We start from the raw sequence: 27779 nt of genomic DNA on the forward strand, positions 1-27779 counted from the left end.
AATGAGCAGGGTGGTGGATGCTGCAGGTTGTGGCAACTCTGGCAACTGCTTAAAATATAACAATGAAGTCAGCCACATTGATTGACTCTTCTTTTCATGAATGATTTCTCTAGCATGCGATGCTCTTTGATAACATTTTACCCACAGAACTTCAAAATTGGAGTCAAGCCTCTCCAACTCTGCCATTGCTTTATCAACAAAATTTATGTAATATTCTAAATACTTAGTTGTCATTTCAATAATCTTCATAAAGTTGTGAAGGAATCCATCCTACTTCAGAGAAGGAGATTCCATCTCAAGAAACTATGCTCTTTGTTCATCCATTAAAAAAAAATTAGTCAAATTTGATCATGATATTGTGGCAATTGAGTCATATCTTCAGGCTCCACTTTTTTTTTTTGCAATCATTAGCATTTTATTTATTTAAATTTAATTTGCCAACATATAGTATAACACCCAGTGCTCATCCCATCACGTGCCCTCCTTGGTGCCCATCACCCATTTACGCCATCTCCTCCTCTCCTTCTGTTTGTTTCTCAGAGTTAGGAGTCTCTCAGGGTTTGTCTTCCTCTCTAATTTTTCACCAGTTTCCCCCTCTTCCCTTATGGTCCCTTTCACTATTTCTTATATTCCACATACGAGTGAAATCATGTAATTGTCTTTCTCTGATTGACTTATTTCACTCAGCATCATACCCTCCAGTTCCATCCATGTTGATGTAAATGGTAGGTATTCATCCTTTCTGATGGCTGAGTAATATTCCATTATATATATATATTTTAATATATGTGTACGTGTAGTGTGTGTGTATATTATATATATATATATATAATCACATCTTCTTTATCTATTCATCTGTCAATGGATATCGTGGCTCCTTCCACAGTTTGGCTATTGTGGACACTGCTGCTATGAACATTGGGGTGCAGGTGTCCCTTCATTTCACTACATCTGTATCTTTGGGGTAAATGCTCAGTAATGCAATTGCTGGGTCGTGGAGTAGCTCTATTTTTAACTTCTGAAGGAACTTCCACACAGTTCACCAGAGTGGCTATACCAGCTTACATTCCCACCAACAGTGCAAGAGGGTTCCCCTTTCTCCACATCCTCGCCAACATTTGTTGTTTCCTGACTTGTTAATTTTAGCCATTTTCACTGGTATAAAGTGGTATCTTATTGTGGTTTTAATCTGTATTTCCCTGATGACAAGTGATGTGGAGCATTTTTTCATGGGATTGTTGGCCATGTGTAGGTCTTCTATGGAGAAATGTCTGCTCATGTCTTCTGCTCATTTCTTGACTGGATTGTTTGTCTTTTAGGTATGGAGTTTGAGAAGTTCTTTATAGATCTTAGATACTAGCCCTTTATCTGATATGTTATTTGCAAATACCTTCTCCCATTCTGTAGGCTGCATTTTAGTTTTGCTGTTTCCTTTGCTGTGCAGATTTTTATCTTGATGAAGTCCTAATGGTTTATTATTGATTTTGTTTCCCTTGCCTTTATAGACGTGTCTTGTAAGAAGCTGCTGTGGTTGAAGTCAAAAAAGGTTGTTGCCTGTGTTCTCCTCTAGGATTTTGGTGGATTCCTATATCACATTTAGATCTTTCATCCATTTTGAGTTTATCTTTGCGTATGGTGTAAGAGAATGGTTCAGTTTCATTCTTCTGCATGTGGCTGTCCAATTTTCCCAACATCATTTATTGAAGAGAATGTCTTTTTTCTATTGGATATTCTTTTCTTCTTTGTCGAAGATTAGCTGACCTGACCATAGAGTTGGGGGTTCATTTCTGGGTTCTCTAATCTGTTTCACTGATCTATACGTGTTTTTGTCAGGCTCCGCTTCTAATTCTAGTTCTCCTGCTACTTCCACACATCTTCAGTTACTTCCTTCACTGAAGTCTTGCACCCCTCAAACTTATCCAGGAGCGTTGGAATCACTTCTTCCAAACTCTTGTTACTATTGATATTTGGACCTCTTCCCATGAATTATGAATGTTCTCAATGGTATCTGGAATGGTGAATCTTTTCCAGAAGGTTTTCAACTTACTTTGGCCAGATCCATCAGAAGAATCAGTATCTATGGCAGCTATAGCTTTAGGAAATGTATTTCTTAAATAAAAAGACTTGTAAGTTGAAATTACTCCTTGATTCATGGGCTGCAGAATGGATTTTGTGTTATCAGACATGACAACAACATTAATCTTGTACATCTCCATCAAGGGTTCTTGAGTGACCAGGTGCATTGTCAATAAGCAGAAATATTTTGAAAGGAATCTTTCCTGAGCAGTAGGTTTCAACAGTGGGCTTAAGATATTCAGTAAACCATGTTGTAAATAGATGTGCTGTCATCCAGGCTTTGCTGTTCCATTTTTAGAGCATATAGGCAGAGTAGATTTAGCATAATTCTTAAGGGCCTTAGGATTTTTGCAATGGTCAATAACAATGGCTTCAACTTAAAGTCACCAGGTACAATATACCATGACATGAAAGTGAGCCTGTACTTTGAAGCTAGGCAGTCTTCTCATCTCTAGCTCTGGAAGTCCTAGATGGGATCTTCTTCCAATACAAAGCTATTTTGTCTGCTCTGAAAATCTGATTAGTGTAGCTATATTCACTCTCTTTGCTGCATCTTCTGAATGACTTGCTACAGCTTCTATACCAGCACTTGCAGCTTCACCTTGCACTTTTATGATACGGAGACAGCTTTTCTCCTTAAACCTCATGAACCAACCTCTGCTAGTTCAGACTCTTCTTTTGCAGCTTCCTCACCTCTCTCAGCCATCATGGAATTGAAGAGAATTAGGGCCTTGCTTGGGATTGGTGTTAAGAGAAAGCTGCATCTGGTTTGATTTCTCCAGATCGCTGAAGGTTTCTCTGTATCGGCAATAGGGCTGTTTTGATTTCTTATCATTTGTGTGTTCGGTGGAGCAACGAATTTCCTTCAAGAACTTCTTCACATTCACAACCTGGCTGTTTGGCACAAGAGGCCTAAGTTTCGATCTATCTCAACTTTCAACATGCCTTCTTATCAAGCTTGATCATTTCTAGTTTTTGATTTAAAGTGATGTGACTCTGTGAGATATGTGACTCTTCCTTTCATATGAACTTTTAGGGGCTATTGTACAGTTACTAATTGGCTTAATTTCAATACTGTTGAGTATCAGGGAATAGAAGGGCCCGAGGAGAGGGAGAGACATGGAGGAACAGCCAGTCAGTGGGGGCAGTCAGAACATATGCCATATTTATTAAGTTTGCTCCTGTAAATGGCATGGTTCATGGAGCCCCCAAACAATTATAAGAGTATCATCTAAAATCACTGATCACAGATCATCATAATGAATACAGTAATAATAAAAAGTTTGAAATACTGCAAGAATTACCAAAATATGAAGCAGAGACACGAAGTGAGTAAACACTGTTGGAAAAATGGTGCTGACAGACTTGTTTGATACCACAAACCCTCAATTTGTAAGAAACATGGTATCTTCAAAGTACAATAAAATGGAGTATGCCAGTATTGTGAAGCTATTCTCCAATTCGTTTACATTTGCTAGAGGTACTTTTGTGACTTTCTGGCTTTAAGGTAATCTGTGCCTTTAGTCCAACAGTACTAGCAGCAAAGCCCTGCTAAAATGGTTTTGATTATATGTTAGTCTATTCATTAAATCATCACATATTTGTATGTGTATTTGTTATTGTTTACTTATATTCACAATTAACACAGGGACTGATAAAAAAATTTAGAAAGAAAAACTTATTTTTCTTACTTTTTTTTTTTTTTTTTTTTTTTTTTTTTTTTTTTTTTTTTTTTTTTTTTTTTTTTTTTTTCAAAAAGGAGTCCCTCCTTTTTTTTTTAATTTTTTTTTTATTTATTTATGATAGTTACAGAGAGAGAGAGAGGCAGAGACACAGGCAGAGAGAGAAGCAGGCTCCATGCACCGGGAGCCCGACGTGGGATTCGATCCCGGGTCTCCAGGATCGCGCCCTGGGCCAAAGGCAGGCGCCAAACCGCTGCGCCACCCAGGGATCCCGTATTTTTCTTACTTTTTTGTGTGGCAGAAACTGTGCTAGGCATTTTCACATATATAATTAATCTTCATTTGAAGTAGGTTATTATCCAAATTTCACAAAAGTGGAAATGAAAGTCAGAGAGGTTCTGTAATTTGCCTAAGTCACATGATATGTAAGCAGTTCAATCCTAATTTGAACCTGCATCTTTCTGACCCCCAAACCCACATGGAAACGTCCAAGAGGCTAACAGAAAATACAAATCCAGAGTTTAGGAGAGAAGCCTGAGCTACAGATAAAGGCTTGAGAAACATCAGACCAGAGAGAATAACTGAAATCACAGGTGTTAATGGGATAGTCTAGAGAAAGTATATAGTAAGAGGTGGGGTGAAAGTGGAGCCTGTTGTTCAAAGAAGCAGACAGAAGAAAACGAGCCTGATAAGGAATGGTCCAAAAAGGTGGGAGGAAGGGTCACACCTGAAGCCAAGGCAAGAGAGTGTCAAGGAAAGAGTGGCCAGTAGTATAAAAAGGTCAGGTAGGTAAGCAAAAGTACCACCTCTGAGAAGCATGGGGCAGAGACCAATGGTTTTCTCTGCTGTGGCAGCCGCAATCTCTCCATGTGCATTTCTCTGAGGGCAGTCATCCTGCTGTATCATCACACGTGTCTGTCATTCCAGGCTGAGGTGCAGTTATACCACAGGAAGGGTTCAGTCATGTAACTACCTACTGGGTGTAGATCAGAACCTAACTAGAGCAAATGCTGAAATGATTACTGAATCAGTGAGCTCAAAGCTACTCAAACCTACGAGGTAATAAAACTGGACAGAGAATGGACTCCCTGCTTTAGGATCAGAAGACAGGACTCTGGCTGACGGCCCAAGTTCCTGGATGTGAGGCTCTGCTGTAGCTAACTGCTTAGCCTTCCTGAATGCCATTTATCTGACAGAACCTTTTCTGCTTAGTTGGATTCCTGGTTCTGACCCTCATGGCCAGGATTCTCCTATTTCACGTGTGGTGGTAAATGCTAGATAGAAAAGCTAAATGCTGCAGAGTAATATTGGGTGCTGAATGGTTGAGCAAGGGAGAAGATTCTCTAACAAGAAGCAAGTCACTGTAAAAGTTAACAGTATTACTGGTAACTGTGACAGTAATTACATTCACTGGCCTTACTAATTCTACCAGAACATGACAGCCCTTTTCCCACAAATATGCATACAGAGCCCAGATTTACTGAATCCTAATGATTTTTATTATGAACCAATAATACAATGTGAATTTTATTCACAATAATTCAATGTGCATTTCCATCTTAAATTATTTATATTTAACTGTACAATAGCTATTGTGTTTCTAGAGCTTCTAGCAGGCCAAAGTTTTTTCCTTAGAGAACTTGGATTGATGCTCACCCTCCACACACATACTTTTCTCTGTTCTACTAAACTTTATTAATTTTTTATTTTTTTATTTTTTAAAGATTTTATTTATTTATTCATAGACACACACAGAGGGATAAGCAGGCTCCACGCAGGGAGCCTGACGTGGGACTCGATCCCAGGTCTCCAGGATTACACCCCAGGCTGCAGGCGGTGCCAAACCACTGTGTAACCGGGGCTGCCCTGTTCTACTAAACTTTAAAAGTTGCTTTAATCTTCACTGTATTTGGAGGCCAGATAATCACTATTTTTCTAAAAATGTGAATATTCTATGTGCTAGAAAAATCCTATTGATTAAACAAAGAATTCCTTCAATGGAACACAGCATTAAAAACTGTGAAACAGTGTCTTGGGAATTAGAGGTTTGTCTCATTTTATGCAATAGCAAGGAGCACACCAAATCATACTCTAAATGCAATGGGGAATTATGGCACTTGTTGATAAATCCTTTTGAGCAGCATCTTTTTACACTTGATCTTAGCCAAAAGGCTGAGAAGTGACAGCAGTATCTTTTTATAGTGTCACTAACCTTTATCAGTTTGGTAAGGCAAAATGGTGCCGTATTATATTTCTCAACCTTTAAATATTCATGCTGTCTTCAGATAAACGTAAAGACTGCATGCATGTCCTTTAAACATTTTTTTAAAAGATTTTATTTATTCACGAGAGAAACAACAAAAGAGAGAGGCTGAGACATAGGAGGAGAAGCAGGCTCCATGCAGGGGGCCTAATGCGGGACTTGATCCCGGGACTCCAGGATCACACCCTGAGCCAAAGGCAGATGCTCAACTGCTGAGCCACCCAGGTGTCCCAAGCCACCCAGGCGTCTCCCACTTTAAACATTTTTTATATGAAAAATTGTACACATACACAAAAATAGAAAATACGAATTTCCATATACTCATCTTCCAGATTCAACAACTACAATGATTTTGCTTTCTTTTTTCTTACGGAAATACTTTAAAGAAGTTCCAGATATTATGTCATTTCTCCCCACATATCTCAATATGAAACTCTAAAAAACATGGGAATATATTCTTATCATCACAACAGCAAAGCTTCCTGATTGGCTTAAAACTGTCTTTTTATAATTGATTTGTATTAGGATCCAAACAAGGCTCCATGCTACATCTGATTGTTAGATCTCTTAAATATTTTCCACCTAGAGCTGACTTCATCTAAGTGCCACTGACTTGTAACAGAGTTAGTTGTTCAGTAGAACGTCCCACAGTTTAGATTTGCCAATTTCCTTTCTTTTGATGTCAATCATGTCATTATCACATATATTTTTAATTAGGTTTTTATTAGATTGGGGTTAAGCATATTTTGGTAAAAACACTTTATTAGTACTACTCTGTACTTCCTACTGAAAAAGGGGTCTTGAGGAGCAAGCAGATGGTATTTGAGAGGATGGGAGTGGATGCATATATGACAGGGTAAGGGTAGACACTACAGGTATGAAAACATGAGCAAAGGCATAGATGAAAATAGGTAAATAAGTCATGTGTTCAAGGGAAGAAACTACCTACACCTGCTAGAGGTAGGTTTTCAATACTATCACGGTACTATATACACAGGTTCCATCCCCCTTGGCCCTGCTGACTAAGCAGTGTGTGCGTGTGCGTGTGCGTGTGCGTGTGTTAGGCTCAGCTATCTTTATTTCCTTTTTTTTTTTTTAAGATTTTATTTATTCATGAGAGACAGCGAGAGAGAGAGAGAGAGAGAGAGAGAGAGAGAGAGGCAGAGACACAGAAAAAGGAGAAGCAGGCTCCATGCAGGAAGCCTGATGTGATACTTGATCCCGGGACTTGATCCCGGAACTCCAGGATCTGGGAAGGCAGGCGCCAAACCGCTGAGCCACCCAGGGATCCCCAGATATCTTTATTTCTCCTAAGGAAATAAAATTCCTAAGGAAAGTTCCTAAGGAACTTCAGATGCTTTGCCAGGCCTGAAACTCACTGACCTGAAGAACAGTGTACATATAAGTGGTCTGTTCTTGGTAAAGTTCATTCCTGCTCCAGGGATTTGGGGCATGACTTACAGCCACTTCTCTCCAGATGTCTCAGTTTAACTACAATCTCCTCAAGTAAAGAACTACTTGACTACTTTGTTCAAAGTCACCAATCTGGTTTATCTCTTAGCACTTGCCTAATACTGTTTTACCTGTTTGTTTTGGTATGTTTCCCTCACTATAATTTATGTTCCCAAAGAGTGCGGACCTTGTCTTGTTCACTGTGCTAATTCTAATGCTTAGGAGAAGCCTGGGCATATAAGAGACACACACTAAACGTTCATAGAATGGATGGGTAAATTTAGCAGATTGAGGAATCTGGGGGGGGGAACACTCTTATGTAATATAGATAGGAAAAAATAAAATTTTTAAAAACAATAAAATTTAAATTATTCTTTAAAGTTTGCATTGAGATTGGATAGTACTTACTCTCCAAAGTACCTTCTTTGAGACTCTCTTTTTGCCATTTTGGATATCTGCTTTATGATAGCTCAGTCACCTTGCTGTTTGAATGGAAAAATTTGGGACAGCATTTCATAGAAGATAACTGCAACTCAGAACATCTATCTAATCAGTTCAATAATAATTTCCAAATGTTCTTAATGGACTATTAAATCAGTAATTAGAAATCAAATTTTGCTACGCTGCAAAAGATGTCAAAATTATGTATGCTCAGACTTAGATATTTTAAAATTAAAATTTTATTTAATTAGCATTCCTCAGAGACAGATATTTTAAAATTAGAATTTTATTTAATTAGTGTTCCCATAATCTATATTAAAATTTATCTGTACCTTGCTGACTTATAAAAATATAGGCAGGGCAGGGTAAATACAGAGAAAGAGCTCATGGAGGTTAACAAAATTCAGTACACAAAACAACCGAAAAAAAAAAAAAAAAGGCCCAGCAGAAAAAATGATTTAGGGTTTAAGGAGTAGCAAAAAATATGAATAAAGTGAAAAAAACTTTTATATAAGTTGTTTTGTGGGGTGTTTGAAGACATTCCTTCCTTTCACCCACACTTTTGTGAGTTAAAGTTAATGGATTTCTATTGCATTCCTGTTGTCACTATTGCCAAATGCTTTCCTATGGATGAGGCAGATACCTGGTTATTTAAGGAGCAGGATAAATGGGCCAAGACAGCTTTCCCTATCCCCAATTCACCAGGGAACATTTGAGAATTCCACCTGACATGAGGACAGCACTGTGCTCTTAAACAATCTGCAGTTTGATCCGATTGTTCCCCAGTGGGGGAGGTAGGCCACAGCTCACTCAAGAGTCATTGATTGGATTAACAGCCTAATTCCCAACAGATGAATAGAATACTGATGTCTTGTCAGCCCAGATCACAAAAGGAAAACACAATCTGCTTCTACAGCTCAGAGATTTAACCCTCTATTGGCCTTGAAGCTACAATCTCAATTTTTAGTACTATAATTTCTTCAGAACTATTTGCCTATGATCATCATCAAATGGTGGTTTATCATCACCCACATACTTTCAACCTCTTTTAGGGTAGTTTTAGAAAATGTTTAAAAACATGGAAAGGTTTTTCCTTCAGTTTCACTGCCCATATTAGTACTGCTGCCTAAATTCTTTCTTGGGTTTCCTAAAGAAATAATAAATAAACTGCTTTTTGGGGGGACTTCATAAAATAGGACATAGCATAGCGGAGGAAAAGTAAAAATCCATACATTCAAAGATAAAACTATTTTGAACTATTTTTCTGGAATAAGTGACTGATTTTATTAAGGGGAATAAATGATTGCATTAAGGGGAATAGAGTTCTCAAATGTTACCTTTAGTTTATTCTCCTACTCAACCTCTACCTCCCAACCCTACTGTAATTTAATAATTTTTGTGTATGACTGTACAACAAAGAATCAAATAAAAAAGGTCTTATTTCTGATACAAGTTTATTAAGAATAAGAATCAAAGTCTTCATTCAAGTCACCTATTAGAACTGCATAACAGTCAGCTGAGAATAAAAACAATGATGGTAGTGGCTAATCTGTTTACTGTACTAAGCAATTTACATGTTTTCTCTTATTTAATCCACCCAGCAACCTTATGAAGTACGTATTAAATTATCTCATTTCAAAAAGAAAAAAAAAGAAAAAAAAATAAATTATCTCATTTCACAAATGAAGAAACTGAAGCTTGGTTAGGTTAAGTGTCTCTATGAGGTCACATGATTTGTTGGCGGGGAAAGCCAGAACTTAAATTAAGTCTCTTGTTCCAAAACTTATGCTCTTAAATACTGCTGGCGTTTTACATTTTATGGGTTTCTTTGTATGTCTTCGTGTTTAAATAGAGGTTTTTCAGTTTTCGGAGGTGTTAAGATTAAGATTCAGCCATCTCTTAGAATCTGTTATTATTCTTTTGGGAAAACATCTCTATGTGTACAAATGTCCTCTATTGGCTCTTCTTTTTCTCTAGGACTTTTTTTTTTCAAGGATTTCATGATAGCCACCTAAAATTAGCCATGTCAAAAGAGGAATCTTTTTTGCTCATGGCTTTGGAGTCATATTCAACTTCTATCTTTTTTCTTTATCTCTCATATTGTCTTTCATCAAGTGAGGTTGATTGAATTCTCCTCTGCACTATATCTCTGATTTTTTCTTTTTCTACAGTAATGGATCCTATCCAGGTTCTAACCTCCTAATCTACTAATTCCCACAAGAGCCTTCCTAATAATTTATCTGGTCTCCTGTCTCTTTTGCAACACTGTCCTTATTCTTTTATTTAAAACTTTGAAGCATATTCTAATTATCTTCAAGTCAGATAAGAATTTCTAACTAAGGATTTCCCTAATTTTGAACAGAATTTGGAATACTGTCATGATTTTAAAAATTAACATTGTATATGTAGGAAATTTAAATCAGTGCAAATATGAGAATATATTATATAATGATTATCATTTATATTATTAGTATTATAATATTACATTAGGTTATAATCTAATTCTTTATGGTAATACATGCTTCCATAATAGCCATTAGGTTAAAGAGTTAAAGAATATTTTTGAAAAGTAAAAAGTACAGGGAAGAGAATATATTTTTTATAAGGAGACAGGAAAAAAGCTCAACTAACACCAATAAAAAATATTCACAAAATGTGATAGTGTAAAAGATCTTTATACTACCTAGCCTCCCACAGATCTTTCCTAATTTATAAATGCTTTTTTTTCAAGGAAACAGAAATTTACAGTTGCATATTATTTTATAGAACACTTCCACATAGACCAACTTATATGAGAGTAACATCCTGAAGTAAGTAGGATAGGCATTAGTAGCTCCATTTTATAAATAAGGGAATTAAAGTTCAGCAAGGTTAAATAACTTGTCAAAAGAAATATAGTAGGTCAAACAACAAAATTAAGACTTAACCTTATGTCCTATATACAAATGGAATAAGTAGAGAAATGGCAAGTTTTCGAATTTCAATGTCTAATTCTCACTTTTAGACTACAAGTAACAGTTATCACTGAATCTGAATAATAAAACATTAGCTCCTAATATTTTGGCCAACCAAGATCCCTCTCCCATCTCCAAATATATTGTTAATGTTCATTCAGTTAAGCACGAAGAAACCCAACAAAGAGGAGAAAGGACAGTCTCAGTAGCTAAAAATAACTTTGTACTAAAATAAACCTGAAACAAACATTTAGAAGGAACAAATATGAACACATTTTGAATCAAGACAGGTCCTATTAGAGGTTCCCTAGAAGCTGGAAGACACCCAAGAGGACAACCTCCAAAAAATTTCTTTCCCCAGTTATCTGGAAGAAGGAGCAATAGAGTGCATGAGGAAGCAGAACTGCTTCCCCGGATGTTAAACAATTAGGAGCACTTCCATGGTGGCTGGAGACATGATGCTTAATGCCATGGAGAATAATAGCTCATAAACTCTTGTCATTTTTGTTCCTTCATACTGTGTGAGTTCTTAAGTTCAGAGGAAATTTTTATAGCCCTCAATAACATAAACTGGGGAGGGATAAGTGTTTGTTCTAGGTGCCCTGGTCAAGTATAAAGTTAGCTGACAATACTGGAAACCATGGTAGGCACATCTACTAACCCATCTTTAAAAAATAATATCCTGAAAAGCCTACTGTTTTTAGTATTATCCAGAGGTTTTCATTTTTTACATGTCTACAACTTCCGATTCCTATCATGTAATACACAATAGCATTTTAGCAGATATTCTAAAAATAAGCCATATTTTCAGTTCTCCTTTCAAAAAACAGTACTGTTAGTATCAAGTAGAAGCCAAAAACCAACTAAAAAACAACAAAAAACAAAAACAAAACCCAAACAACCCTTAATTTTAATAACAAGGAAAATCAAATCAATGGTGTACCCTTTGTGGTAACAGAGGCATACTTGTCTGACTGTGGAAACCAGGTTAAAGACAAGGGCTTGGACAGTTGTGCCCTGAAACAAGCAGACTGCGGGTCTTATAAATACATACAGAAATAATTAAAATATAAGGGGTTTAGAGAGATTAATCTCCTTTAAATAATCTCAGCCACAAAGCCTGTAAAGACACTGCTGGCAGCAGGCCCATGTGGGACCAGCTGTCGGATATCAGAGCAGCAGAGATTAACTGCTACCACTTCTGCACTGACCTCCTCCATGCAGACTTCTCTGGACTCCATTTTCAGTACTCACTGCACCACCAGGAAAGGTTAGCAGAAGAGTACCTGGTACAATGTGGGGCACTACTGTTTGGCTTGATTTCCTATCTCTAGCTGGGGGCAAAAAACAAACAAAAATAAGAAAGTTGGTGCTGGAAGGGAATCAAAAAATGTAGGGCTCTAGGGAAATGCAAGAGGGCTCTGGAGAAGTGCTGATTACCTGATTCCATTCATTTAACCCGTGGCAATTTCAAAGTCACCTTTAATTATTTTCAAACTGAGTTTTAAGTAATGCAGATAGTAGTACCCTGACTCCCAAAGGAAGCACAAAGCAACTGATAACTCTCTCAAAACACTAACATTTGTTTCAAAGCTAGCCACAAATACAAAAAATATTTTTAAAGGGTGACAGTGCCAATGAATAAAACAAGAATATTTATAATAAAGAGTATTCTTTTGGTCAGACAGATCTTGGGGGCCCCCCCTCTGTATCTCTATTACATGGTATTTCCAAGACTTAAAAAGGAAACCATTAAAAGCCAGACAAACAATAGCTTTGAAGATGACATGAAATCAATGTATGTAGAAGTCCTTTTAAAAATATAAGGTGTTATGCAAATACTATGTAATATTTTATGAAAAGCATTTTGGATGGAATTTACTTGGACTGATAGAAGAAAACGGAATTGTGAAACATAGGAACATTATGAATTACTACAAGTGTTCAGACATTTTAAGAACAGATACACATGTACTTATTATTAGATCTATTCTTCCACCAGGATAAAATGAGACTGGGTGCTGGATCACCTTCTATCCGATGTCTCTAAGCCTCTTTTATTCTGATTTTGCTTCTCTGATTTTTGGATACCAACTAATCTCTGCTATAGTTTTTTGTCAAAAAGGTGATTTTTTCTTTTTGTTGCATCCTATTTACCTCACAGGTGCATTTGTTTTCTGTTTTGTTTACATAGTTAAAAGGCAGAGTTCTGGGACACCTGTATGGCTCAGGGTTGAGCACTTGCCTCTAGCCCAGGGCGTGATCCTGCAGGCCCAGGATTGAGTCCCGCATCGGGCTCCCTGCATGGAAACTGCTTCTCCTCCCCTTCTGCATCTCTCATGAATAAATAAATAAAATCTTTAAAAAAAAATTTTTTTAAAGGCAGAGTTCTTGGTAAAAAGAAATTTTTGAATATCAAGACACAATAAAAGACAGCCTCTCTATTATTATGCAACGGGTTATAAAAAAACTTATGTTCAGTTTCTATTCTTTTTAATTTTTTTTAAATTTATTTATGATAGTCAGAGAGAGAGAGAGAGAGAGAGAGAGAGACAGAGGCAGAGACACAGGCAGAGGGAGAAGCAGGCTCCATGCACCGGGAGCCCGATGTGGGATTCGATCCCGGGTCTCCAGGATCGCGCCCCGGGCCAAAGGCAGGCGCCAAACCGCTGCACCACCCAGGGATCCCATCTATTCTTTTAACTAACACAGGCACCCACACTTTTTCTTCTGTGTGTCTCTAAAATGAAAGCTCTGTCTTTATGTCTTTCCCTCTTTAAGAATGGGTTTTATTTTATTTATTTATTTATTTTTTAACAAGAATCATTTTTATTTTTTTTTAAGATTTTATTTATTTATTCATGAGAGGCACGGGGGGGGGGGGAGAGAGAGAGAGAGAGAGAGGCAGAGACACAGGTAGAGGGAGAAGCAGGCTCCATGCAGGAAGCCCGACGTGGGACTCAATCCCGGGTCTCCAGGATCACGCCCTGGGCCAAAGGCAGGTGCTAAACCGCTGGGCTACCGGGGCTGCCCAAGAATGGGTTTTAAAGAGTGCCAAGGAGGAGGCTAAATGTCAAATACATGCTTGTCTAGTTAAGACTATATTGATATCCACTATATTGATATTAACTAGACAAGTTAGTACCTTGTCTAGTTAAGACTATATTGATATCCATTTTTCACACTTAAGAATGCTCTCAAATGATAATAACTTTTAGACTAAATGATTTGATTCAAATTTTGAATCAGTGATCCAGAGGTGAGCATCTCTTTTCACTTATCCCCTAGGCCAGTGGTTCTCCAAGTGTGGGTTCCAGGTCAGTGGTATCACTTTCATCAGAAAACTCACTAAAAATGCAAATTATTAGGCTCCTACCCCAAACCTACTAAACCCAAAATTTGGGGGCCTGACCTAACAATTTGTTTAAACAAGCCCCAGGTGATTTTAATGTTAGCCAACATTAAAACATTGTTCTATACTAGTACATATATTCTCTGTAAATGAGCACCATCTTTTGGACAAATAGAAGTAACTATCAACCATAGTGAAATAATTAAATGCCATTAAAAGTTTATTAAAGTATTATTTTAAATGATCTATCTTCTCCCGAATTTTTAAAATTTAAACATACTTGACAGGATTTCTTTCCATCTTCCAGTGAAAGGCTGTCCATCAGAGATACCATTATAGTCTGGTGCACTGTTTTTATAGTTCTATAACATAAACTGACATTTATTGGAGCTTCACATAAGATTTTTCCATCAACGGATGTGTTGGAAGAGCAATAACCAAGTATGCTGTGGTGGGCAAATACCTACACATCAGGACACTTTTCAAAGCCATCAGGCAAAGGGGGTCAGTTGAATTTTTTTTACGGTACAGGCTAATGCTTTAAGAGTGTCTTGATGGAATCAAGGAAATTGGATTGTCCCCCCATTTGCTGGGCTAAAACAAGCCTTTTTTATTTATCCCATTAGAGGAACACAAGAGAAGCCTTTTAAATGTCACTAAAAATTTCCCTGCATTGCAAAACCCAGTCAAAAGGGTTTTAATTTTCTCTGAGAACTCTTAAGTAATGCAGTATGTCAAGGTTTAATAAATTGTAGGTGGGGATAGTTTTTGTTACAGGCAACTTTTTTTTTTTAAACAAGTGCTTAGACATGCTTAGGCCTCTCTATAGAGAGAGGTCGGGGCACCACTTCATAGAACAGAACAGAGAACTCAACTTTCATCCAGATAGCAAACAAATGAATCATAATGGAATCTGTAAAATATTTGAAACAAATTGCAAGAACATTTTTAAAAAAGAATATATTTTAAAATGTACTGAAAATGATGGTAAATCCTTTTATAAGTAATATTTTTGTGTTGAGCTTCTTGAAAAATTTGTTAAAGAATCTGGCCTTGAACAAAGTCAACCCCAAAGGACAGCACAGAAATTAGGCCTTCAACAGTCTTCCAATAGAAAGAGGGACTATATAGCAGAGTGACACTGTGTATTCCCAATCTGTAATGGGGTAAAACCTCACCTTTTTATAACTTTCAAAATACTATAAACCAACTAATAAAAAAAGTTGATATATATGTTATATGGATTGCATATTTCTCTAGAAACATAATAATAAAGTGGTCTATATTTAGCTTCTATGATCATATATTTTGGTGTATTTTTTAAATAGATCTAACCAGTAAATATTATGAGGGGTTTTCTGGTTGATTTTTTCCCTCTTTAATAAAATATTAAAAGTACTTATAAGCACAAAACAAAATGTTACAGAGGGAATACCAGAAGAGAGGACTTAAAAAAAAAAAAAAAAGACTACCTATAAATGAGTGTGGTTCCCTTCCTGAATTATCAGATTAATAAATATTTGTAACCATACAAAATGCTTAAACAGAATGCCTTATTCTATTCCCTAGCTCCCCACAGCAAAAGATGGAGAGGAGAGAGAGGGTAAGAAACTATGTTAAAGACAAAACACCTAGTACTTCGAAATGTAATGACTAATAATTAAATTATGTCAACTATTCCTCTTTTTATTCTCTACTTCTAAAATATACTTTTAGGTCACATCAGGGCCAGAGGATGTGGGGTTCAACAATGGGACTGTTCAGTAAGAAAGCCATGCAGGCTGCTAATGCCACTTTAACTGCTGGTGTTTTGAGTCCACCCTGTGACCACAGCAGTTCCAGAGAGAGGCTTAGTGAAGTGCTAGATGACAAAAGAAGAACGTGAAGCAGGCTGAGAAAAAGAAAGATTATATTTGTGTCATGTACAATCAGCCATTCCTACTTTCAATTAATCTGCCTTAATTATTAATTAAACTTAGTATTTAAAAGTTAGTATCTTCTTTTATGGGAACTCCAGCTTTCTTACTTAAGTTCTGAACAAGTTAATGTGTTTTGGTGTTAGTCACTCTATTCTTTACATGTAGACAAAGGTAGTATTCCTTTTTTAGCTATTAGCAATAATGACTCGAAGCTTTAGATGAAATTCTAAATTGTCAGGCCTTGAAAGTTGAGTCGTTGAATGTCTTCCAAATCTGTCAACATTGATAAAAGAATTACCGATTATAAAAAGACAAACTAATAAGCAACCCAAGAGAAAGGAAGCTGATCATGGGAGTAAGGGAATATATTCAGAGTCTATAATGAATTTTTGATCATCAAAAGACCCTACTATTGGCTTAACTTTACAACTGTTTTCATAGGAGAACCTACGCTAATCCCCAAACTTGACATTCAGGTGAATGGAAATGTTGAGAAAACTTAGTGTTCTCTTTGCTGGAATGCAGGAATTCTTATTCTGGATTCTCAGGTTCATAGGATATGAACCTATCTATGAAAGGGCTTTAACAAGCATATGAACTTATTAAAATTGTTTGCAAAAATTCTACATGCATGTCCTCTCTCTCTGGTGGTCACAGCTTTCTTAGTATTCTTCCTAAAAAGGTTAAAGAGCACTGCTGTGGGGTAGCAGTACAGATTAAACAAGACTGGCCATGAACTGGTAACTGCTGAAACCCACTAATGAGTACATGGAAGTATGTTAATTAGTCCCTTTAACTTTGCATGTGGTTGAAGTTTTTATAATTTAAAGTTGTTTTTTTTTTTAACTGCTGTGAAAGGAATTCATTATATACAAACTAATGCTTGAGAGAGGACTGTGGAATTTGATCAATTTAAGTGAATTGATAATATAAATGATAGTTCTTTCCTTACGTCATCAAATAAGTCAAAGTGAAGGTAAGGGATTTGGAATTTTAGAAAACTGTATGTGTAGAAAACGTAAGTATGGAAATCTTTCACACCAAAACTTTCAATGATGCAAGTTACCTTACTTTTACAAACCCCTTATTCTCTTTCTCAAATATGCCAAAATTTGACACAAGATCAGGAAAAGAGAAGAGAGAAAAGGTAACTGGCAAAGCAAAGACCACAAAGACAAAGAAGGTGGTGGCTTGGTGCTTGAAGGGGAGGGGGGAAAGTGAAAGGAATAAAGTGGTGGGTCTAATCAAATCACTGTAAAAAGCTGCGGCTCTCAGAGTTAACCTTGCCAATCAGAGGAAGCAAGAGCAGGAGCATGTTTGTGCACATTAAACTTTGCGTGTGTCCTTGAACCTCTGGTGCACTTCCTCCTCTCAAGCAGCCTGGGAAGGCTTCATAATGCTTACCCTTAGAGAAAACCTTGAATTCCATTAGAAAGCTCCACAGGAAGGAGAAGCCCTCAGTGGCAGCCTGAACCACATAGGCAGCTCATACCCTTTACTGATATTAGAAGTGAGCTCATGGGATTAAGTCTACAAGTCCTGGAAAATTAAAAAGTATGAACACACTGATAAATGCCATTATACCAACAAGAATACAAGGTACCTTTAAATCTCCTCTCCTTTCCTTCCTCCTCCTCTTCTTCTTCTTCTTTTTTTTTAAAGAGATGGCAAATACTTACAGCATGATATAATAAAGACTGGCTACTAAGTCTACAATTAAACTCTATAACTGATCTGGCTAAAATCTGACTAATCTTTTAATAATATTTATGTCTGTATACTGCTTTGCTATAAAATCATTCAGTCATTTGATGGCCTAGCATATTTTACCACAAACTACATTTTTAAATAAAAGAAAGTAGGAAGGTGTCTATCTACTTACTATCTTGTCTTTCATGTCATACTTATTGTGATTACAGTTCCATTCCATTCTGTACTAATGGGAAGATACCTTATATAATATAGAGTTTTAATATTATACATAGGCAGACTTAAGATTCAACATGAAGGAGAAATTTCTAATTAGGGCTTTTGAAATTGGAATAGCCTATATAAAGTAAATAGAAATGTTCTAACAGAGGCTACCTGGCTTAACCTTTTGGAAATTTAGCAGAGAGAATTCTCGCATTAGGTGGGAAATTGAACCAGATGATTTTTAAATTCCTTTCTACCTTTAAGATTTCACAATTAGGCTTTATTCAGGGTCATATACAGCCAGTGGCGGAATAGAAACTAGAATACAGGTAACCTGACTCCAAACTTATGGTATTTCTAAACACAAGCTTCTTTAAGCCCATCAAAAGTCTTCAGGCAGTAAATACAAGAGTGAGGTTAATTGGGTTAGGGAAGCAACAGTGGGGTGATGAGGACTGGAGAGCTCAAGGCCTATCAACAGAGGGCAGTAGCTACTCAACTCTAGCTGATCGCTGCTATATGGGAATGTGCCCGTGACTACCATATTCTTAAATTTTTCAAGAGAATCCTAAACTCTGTACTTTTATGTGAAATTAACTGGCAGTTATTGGCAGCTAATTATAAATAAACCATGGATACACTATTAGTGCTAAACAAAAACTGATCTTTGAGCTGTGTGTGACCCATAACAGTTTGTGACCAAGAGTCTTTTCTCAAAAACTCCATATTCAAATTACTGATTTTTAAAAATCTCTCTCTAGACTTTTTCAAATTTATCAATCTTTTTGAAATACAAAAATCTAAAATTTGAGCCTTATATTGATTAGAATTTGCTATGAATATATATGCTCTGGCTTTTAGACTATATTCTTGTTACTATAAGTGTCAGCATTAAATTGGCTTTTGCAAGATCAACACTACAATGCAATCTCAATATTCACCTATGGTCCATGATAATCATCAAATTTTATACAGATGATATTTGGGCATAATCAATCTCTCTACATGTGTATATGGATATGTGTCCATAAATATTCTAAAAACATTTATAGACAAATCATTTTGAGCATTTTTTTAAAGATTTATTTATTTATTCATTCAGAGAGAGAGAGACAGGCAGAGAGAGAAGCAGGCTCCATGCAGGGAGCCCAACGTGGGACTCTATTCCGGGTCTCCAGGATCACGCCCTGGGCTGCAGGCGGCACCAAACCGCTGCACCACCGGGGCTGCCCCATTTTGAGCATTATTAACTACTCTGAGTATATCAGTTTGATCATTAAAAAAGCAATCTTGACAATTTCTAGACCTTATTCTGTTGCTTCATCTGGGGGCATTTTGTTACTTTGTGTAATTCCTTCATCTTTAATTTGGTCTCTTAACGTGACATTTAGAAGAATATTTCAGACTCAGCAACACCATGCATAGCCAAATAAATTTTATAACACGCATACATCTATGTAATAAATCTCAGAAATTATCAATGAGCCACCATTCAACATTCAAACAAGTTAGTTCTTTTAAGGCAGATGACTGACTCATCCTTTTCTTGAGTTCAATGAGGAAGAACTGCTCGGCTTTTTATTTTTATTTTTTTAAGATTTTATTTATGAGAGAGAGAGAGAGAGAGAGAGAGAGAGAGAGAGAGGCAGAGTGACAAGCAGACTCCATGCAGGGAGCCCGACATGGGACTCGATTCCGGGTCTCCAGGATCATGCCCTGGGCTGAAGGTGGTGCTAAACTGCTAAGCCACCGGGCTGCCCTGCTTGGCTTTTTAAAAAGTTACAGAATTACAAATTTAGCTCACTCTGAGGGCACAATCAACTTTAAAGTGTACAAAATGTTGTGATTCAACTGTAGGTAGCTAAGATGTTCAGAAATCTTTATGGTGAAGAAGGTGGATTGCCTAAGCAGTTCTTCTGTCTTCCAGCTTACGATAGTGGAAGATGTCAACAATTTCTGGTTTATAGCAATAGCAAGAGAGAATGTAGCTAGGGAACCATTAAGAAGGAGCAATTTACTTACTATGCCAGGTCATAACACTTTGACAGTGTCCTATAATTCAGTTAGATGTAAAAATAAGATGACACTGGGTGTTCTCTGAACTCAAAGTAATTTGAACTTGATTCACACTGTATTGTGAACCAGTTGTTCATTCTCAGGTACAAACTTAGCAAAATAAGTGATTATTCAGTATGAAAACGACAGAAAAAAACTTATTAAGGAAAATTGTGAGCTGTGAAAATAGGAACATGGATTAAAAGTCACACTGAAGGGGAACACCCAGTGAACTAAATGATGTTTACATATAAGAATTTCATTATAAATAGGGAAATATTAAGGACACGAAGAACTTATTACTATAATCTTCACAAAATGCATCAGATGGCTGTGAATTCTAAAAGTACTGAGTCTGTGATAGAGAATGATGACAACACAATGCAGGAAAACAGCATGGAATCTGCAGTTAAAATACTGAAGTGTGAACTCTGGTTATTATACTTACTAGCTTTGTGTCCTCAAGCAATTCACATAATGTCTTTGAGCTTTAGTTTTCTCAACTGTGAAATGAGAACAATGCCACACAGGACTCTTGTAAGGAAAAAACAAGCTAACATATACAAATAGATTTTGTAGAATGGAAAAAATCATAAAAATATTTGATTTTTCAATATTGGTTCCATTGTCTTTGTTCATAATTTTCAGCTTCTCTTGCAGTGACATGTCTATCTCTTTTGACCCAGAAAATTCTGCCTTCATTTTTTTGGAGATGGAGAGGTTTTTTGCACAAGAGGATGAATACATTTGTTTTATTAGTCAACAGATATGTAGGAAAAAACCTTCAAAGCTCCCAGGACTTAAATATTAGTAAAGGCTTGGTATACAGTGAGGACTAGACTTGATCTTTACCTTCATAATCCATTATAGGGGACTTCTTTTTTAAAACAAAATCATATTAAGCAGCATAATCTTAAAACAGGTAAAAATTGAGGTATAGGCGGTAACTTTTAGGTATCTCTGTGGGTATTTACAGAATACTGTGAAAACCACCAAGCTGGTAGGTAGGCCTCCTCCAACATTTGTGTGTGCCCAGGGCAAGAGTACAAATGGAGATCTCTAGGACCCTTTGTTTTCCAACTCCTGGCTCCATCCTACATCACAAAGGGCTTCACATACATGAGTAGAGACACCTCAGCAACCATGTCCAAGCTCAGTCCATTCCTCCATCTCCATTCACTTATCCCTTGCCCATCCTTCCAGCCTAGGGGCGCATACTAGCAGCAAGACCTGCCCTGTCCTGGGACAGGACCCTGAGTTGGGTCCTGGGAGTGTACTGGGCTATTTCTTTTCTTTTCTTTTCTTTTCTTTTTTGAACTGGGCTATTTCAACCGGTGTCTCTAAAGGCCAATTGCATTTCTGGTAGATGATGTTTAAAAGTACAAAGTAAATGTAAATTTTACATGTTGGGAAGGGATAAATAAGAGACATGATTATCCTACATCTCAGCTGTTTCTTCTTTCTGCTCTAGTCATAAACCAATACATTCCGGCACAGTGTTAAGAGATTCTCTACATATCTTTCAATCCATCCATGTTTTAAAAAGTATGTTAAAATAAACACTGTAATTCTAAAAAATAAAGAACTGTTTGAAGAAGATAAGTAAAAGCAACATGAAACAAAACCAGTCCACTGCCAAGATATCTGTCAAGAGCATTAAGTCACTTCAACATGGGTACTGTAGTCTCATAATGTATAACCTTCATTTAAGAATACATCTAATTTGTCTTTAGAACAGTCTTTAGCATCTACAGCTCAAGAATGTCCCTGATACATGTGTTACAGCATCCTTTTTAAGGCCTGCCATACTCAGACAATACTCTACACAGAATACACATATTGACCAAATGTGTCATTAAATGAGTCCTGAAGCATTCACTTTGTTAAGATCAAGTTTTCCTATTCTAATTTTTTTCTTTCTGTAAGTTTCTAAAAGATATTGTTTCCTTGAGACATTATTATTTCTATTCTAAATTTTTACTCATTGTTTATTTCAAACACATATTAAGTGATATGTCAAGTAATGTGTTAGGAGTTCAGAGTACAAAAATATCAAAGTTCTAAAGAAACCTAGAGTCTTAAGAATGGAGATAATTACAACAGAGAATGAAAAATTCTATCACACATAGATAACGAATATTATAGGAGTTCAAAAGAGGGGGTCTAAAAGGATGTTATGGTTGGAGGAAAAGAAGTGGTATATAAATGAAGAAAGTACAGGCAAAAGGATATCATGTGCACGTATATCTTCATGTGTATGTGTTCCAGCTGCGGTGGTATTTCTCTACAAATGAACTCTAATGTTTTAATAATTTTATAATATTTACTGCATGTGTGCTGTATGTTGAACATTATGCAAGGGATCACTAGAAATATTAGAGAAACAGAAAACATGATCCTTGCATTCAAAGAATTTAAAATCCACTGGAGAGACAACAAAGGTGAATAGTAAATACAATTAGGGCAGTAACAGCAATTAAATAAAATAACTGGAGAATATCCTATATATATATATAGTTGTTTTCCTTAATTTTATCTTCCTTGGTTAAGGAATGTTTCTGCCACGCTGTCTTGAACTTAGGATAGATAGTCTCTGACTACATTTGCCTTCCAAATGACCCATTAAAAAACTACAACTTTGTTCCCCAAATTTGCAATCAGAAGGGAATTGTTGCTTTATTATTCTGGTATGTACATGAACTTATAGAAAATAGGTGAGTTCCAAAATGAATAAAGGGCAGAAACCGTAGAAACACGCTGAAAAATGACCTCATGGACAGCCTTGTTTATTCTCTAGGGGCACCCCTGGGTGGCTCAGTCGGTTCAGCATCCAACTCTTCGTTTCAAATCAGGTCATGATCTCAGGGTTGTGAGACTGAGCCCACATTGGACTCTGCACTCAGCACGGAGTCTGGTGAAGATTCTTTCCCTCTCTGTCCCCCCTCTATCTCCCTTCCCCTCTGCTCGCTCTCATAAATAAATAAATAAATAAATAAATAAATAAATAAATAAACAAACAAATAAATAAATAAATAAAATAACTTAGAAAAAATATATTTTCTAAAAAGCTTTGGTGTTTTCACTTTGTTTTGATAAACTAACTGAAAATTTACCAATCAAGATTCATTTTTTAGTAGAAAACTTGGATTTGACTCTTGATGTTGCAGCTGCCTGACTTTGGATTATGTGGAAAAAATTCCTTTTCAGGATTATTATAAGAAAAAAAAGACCAAATATGTAGACATAGCTTACACAATTATCTAAAAAAATTCACAAGTGCTCAGCCCATAGGATTACACCTAAATTTGCATCCATCCTTTAAAAATGCACCATTATCTAGGAATTCTAAATACTTGCTAGTGATCTATCACAGCAATGAATTAGTTTAATCTGATGATTTTGTCCTAATTCCTACTTAAAATAGATGGCACCATGGGGTGCCTGGGTGGCTCAGTGGTTGAGCCTCTGCCTCTAGCTCAGGTCATGATGTGGGGGTCCTGGGATTGAGTCCTGCATTGAGCCTGCTTCCTCGTCTACCTGCCTGTGCCTCTCTCTCTCTCTCTCTCTCTCTCTCTGTCTCTCATGAATAAATAAAAAATGAAAATCTAAATCTCACCACAGAACTGACAGGTGAATATAGGGTTTAGAATTACAAACAGGGCACTACAGAATTACATGCAGTTTATAAATTTGAGATTCTCATCTTCCCAATACTTGCCATCCCTAACTCACTTACTAAGTCATAATTTCTGGAGTGAAGGTTTATGTTTAAAAAGATCTATAGTTGATTCTGAAGATCTAGGTTTGAGAACTTCTGGGATATACAAAGTGAGCTCAGCAACTTCATAAAATAAGGAACACTGGATAAAACAGTATGGTCACAGATGTGGGGCTTTGAAAGTCAATCATAAAAGCTGAGAACTGATTCACAGATAAGAAATCACCAGAGGTTCTTGATCATAGAATCATTTAGATACTGCAGTAGCATTTGGATAAATGATGTTGAAGGAAGACTAATGTATCAATATTATGCAGAATCAAGTCACTTTAATAAGTTACCACAATAATATACTCATGAAGGAATGATAATTTGGACTAACTGATTGCCAATGGGAATGAAATTTATACTATGTAGCTCTCTATACTTTATAATGCCAACAATTATAGATCTCAAGAGTTCACTTACCCACAGTCAGATGGTAGTTGAGCCTGTGTGGAAATAACCTTATTAAACAATGAGCGGTCATTAAAAAATAAATAAATAAACAAACAAACAAACAAACAATGAGTGGAAGGCCAAAGGCTTATACTAATTAATTATTACTATTATGGTTAAACAATAACACAATGCATAAAAGAAGTAAGCTTTTGAAGGCTAAGTAGAAATTAAAAGTATAAGCAGAATGGGACAGAGAGAAGCCTTTTCTAGTAACACACTAGCCTAATGTTTTTATTACTATGGTTCTTTTTGGTGGTTACTTTTTACTATGAAAATAACTTATAAAGAGAGAAAAGCAGAGACCTATTATTCATATTTAACAACTGTTAACATTTTGCCATTTTTTCTTTTTTGTTGAAGTAGGCTAAAGAAATTACAGATGACATGACATCTTGTCCCTAAATATATCAGTCTGCACCTAAAAACAAGGAAAATGCCTACACAACCAAAATACAATCATCACATTTAAAATGGTTAATACTAACTCCTTAATGTTAATGTAACATGGTCCTCTGAACTTTTACAGTTATATACAAATCAACATAACATGAGTTTGTATTACATTCCTTCCCCAAAGCAATCTATATACTCTTTTTGAATTACTGATGGAAAAGTTAGATAAATTAACTTTGCAAATCCTCTGGATTTTAACTGGCAGTGTGATAGGTAGGAACTCTTGTTTAAAAAAAAAAAAGTATCATTAAGGAATGTTCATTTGATAATAACAAAGAGAAGTCGCTTGAGGTTTCACACATAGTGATTCCAGAAGACTTTCAAGAGTTCTCGAGAGTATCACTTCTCTTCAAGAGTCATGGGTATGGATTGAACATCAGCAAGAACCATGGCATGCTCAAGACTTTGCCCTTAACAGAACCAAGACCTCTGGCCACTGTCAGATAATCTGTCACTATAAGCTACTTGTATCCAAGCCAGATATTTATTGCTATTGATCTGCCTGGTCCCAGCAAAAGACTTTTGTTCTCCCAGACCGGGACTTTGACCTCAATTAAGTTATGAATTTCAATCCGATAGACTGCTCCACTTACCCTACTGCTCTCCCCGACTGGATTAATTAGAATTAGCTAGGCCGAGAGTCACCCCAAGCTCCTCATGGATCATGTTATTTTAATAATAAATAAAAGAATAGCAGCAATGTACAAGAAGTATTTTGAAAGATTGCTCATCTAGGAACATCATTCAGAACCTGCCAATATCAATTTCTCTGACTTTGATTACCTCATTTACTTTTTATTTCTTTTCATTTATCAGTTTTCCCTTTTATTTCAGCTTTCTAAACATGTTCTTTACATTTAAAAATCAAAGTACTTTAGCACTTTGGTGCTATTTTAGGGTTTCTTTAGAGTATAAATCATCAAAGCAATCATTTGCAAGAATGTAACTTAAAAACATTTAATAATCTCAGAGGATCAAGAAAAAACATTCCATCATCTAAGAAAAGTACTAGTCTTTAGCCAAATGCACTTTTCCTATTGGTTAATGCATTAAAAGCATACAAATCAGAATGTCACCAAGAAGGCAACATCCAAAGTTGCAAAGAATAAGAATATATAAATTACATTTGTTTTTAATCCATAATCCACTGGGACAGATCGCATATTGGCCAATGAAAACATTAAATCATGGTGATAACAACAATCAGCAGGATCTATACTGTTCTAACTTGATGATTTACCACCTAAACATAAAACATTTTAAAATGTGAAAAATATATACAAATGTTCACATTCTGGGATATTTGGTATTTGATACTGAAATTGTAAGATTTTTAGAACATATAAAGGGAATCCTAAAAACTTCATACACTTTCAATTGATGTTTTTGACATAGCAAAAACCCTATTAGTTCTTTGATTACTGAAATTTTGAGTTTTGATTTGCTCAAGGGAACATAAAAGAAAGATTAATTAGAATGTCTAAGTCTAATAGTAATTTCAATATTAAAAGCAAAACAAAGTTAAAGCACGAATCTTGCCCTGAAAATGCTGAGAATTCCGTGTATATTTGGAAGGTACATTTTGAGTACAAAAGGATATACCATATATAACATTACAAATCAGTGACTTCTCAGGTAATGGGATTGTTCTTATCAAATAATCTTATAGGAAAAAAATAGGCACACATGAAGGTGACTGCCACAATAAAAAATAAAACAATTATATTTTTTAAAAGTACAGCTATTGGATTTAATCTCTATTCCCTCTCTTCTCACTACCACATACACACTCATTTGGGCTCTGTAGATTATGTAAAACTTCATTCACCTTATGTAAAACTTCATTCATTTTAGAGAAGAGTTTTCTATTTTCCCATGGAAAGGTTCTAAGCTCAAGCACTAGTAAACATTTCTTCTGCAGCACCCAAAACATATCAGTAATCTAGTAAGAAAACAAAACCGGTATGAGGTCTGGACTCTTTACAATATGTGAGAGAATCAAGGATTAAAGAAATAATTTGAGAGCTAAGGCTATTTTCATAATGAGCCACTCAGCAGGAAAAGATCAAATGACAAAATGTATTGTGCTTTGGCAAAAAGCGTCTGTTTTCACACCTGACTTTCATTAAGTTGCATATTCTTAAGTGGGATTAGAGCAATTCTCTAGCAAATCATACAGGTGAGTTAACACATTAGCCCAGACTTTTCAAATGACCCTTAATTAGGGTCACAGGGACAATATGTGAGGGAAAACAGGAATATTTAACATATTTACACCTTCCCTTACAATTGAAATATTTGAAATGTAGACAATGACTTCACACTATAAAAAGGGTATAGGAACTACATTTCTAAAGTAATTCTGATTCTAAAGTAATCAGAAATCTAAAAATCTCACAAACATTATTTGAAAAACATAAATATTAGTTTATAGCAGCAAAAAGATTAATTATTTAAGAATAAATTTAACAAGACTTGTGCAAAACCTATGTGAGGAAAAATTACAAATACTCCTGAAAGATGCAAAAGTAGACTGTCAAATAGAAAGACATTTCCTATATCTGAACAGGATGACTCAAGATTATATCAGTTCTCCCTAATTTATAAATTCAATACAATCTCATTAAAAACACCAACAAATTATTTTATGAAGTTATCCAAACTGGTATTAAAGGGGCACTTGGGTGGCTCAGTGGTTGAGCATCTGTCTTTGGCTCAGGTCATGATCCCAGTCCTGGGATCGAGTTCCGCACTGGGCTCCCCAGAGGGAACCTGTTTCTCACTCTGCCTATGTCTTTGCCTCTCTCTCTGTAACTCTTGTAAATAAATAAATAAAATCTTAAAAAAAAAGTCCATATAAAACAAACATATAAATATATAGACTAGCCAGGAAAACATTTAAAAGAGAAAAACTATGAGAGAGGAATAGCCATTCCAGACATCAATACTTACTGAAACTCCTTTATCAAATCATGTAGTACTGGTATGTGAACAAAGAG

The 27779-nt window shown here is 36.0% G+C and overlaps 1 protein-coding gene across 16 annotated transcripts in view; it reads right to left on the reverse strand.

Moving 5' to 3' along the window:
• The window catches only part of ACBD6 (acyl-CoA binding domain containing 6), a 207642-nt gene that overhangs the window by 44046 nt on the left and 135817 nt on the right, over window positions 1-27779 (reverse strand). For 5 of the 16 annotated variants that reach the window (XR_005361969.1, XM_038542186.1, XM_038542190.1 and 2 more), the window contains exon 7: window positions 24295-24317. The exons of 7 other annotated variants lie outside the window; for them this stretch is intronic. Coding sequence is in view for 7 of the 9 variants with exons in the window: in XM_038542186.1 (XP_038398114.1) it covers window positions 24295-24317 (23 nt within the window). In the remaining 2 variants the exon portion in view is untranslated. Of the gene's footprint in view, window positions 1-24294; window positions 24333-27779 lie in introns of all 16 variants that reach the window. 4 more of the 16 variants (XR_005361968.1, XM_038542185.1, XM_038542189.1 and 1 more) reach the window with 1 other exon arrangement.

The sequence above is a fragment of the Canis lupus genome, chromosome 7, assembly GCF_011100685.1.
Source record: "Canis lupus familiaris isolate Mischka breed German Shepherd chromosome 7, alternate assembly UU_Cfam_GSD_1.0, whole genome shotgun sequence".
NCBI classification, from domain to species: domain Eukaryota; kingdom Metazoa; phylum Chordata; class Mammalia; order Carnivora; family Canidae; genus Canis; species Canis lupus.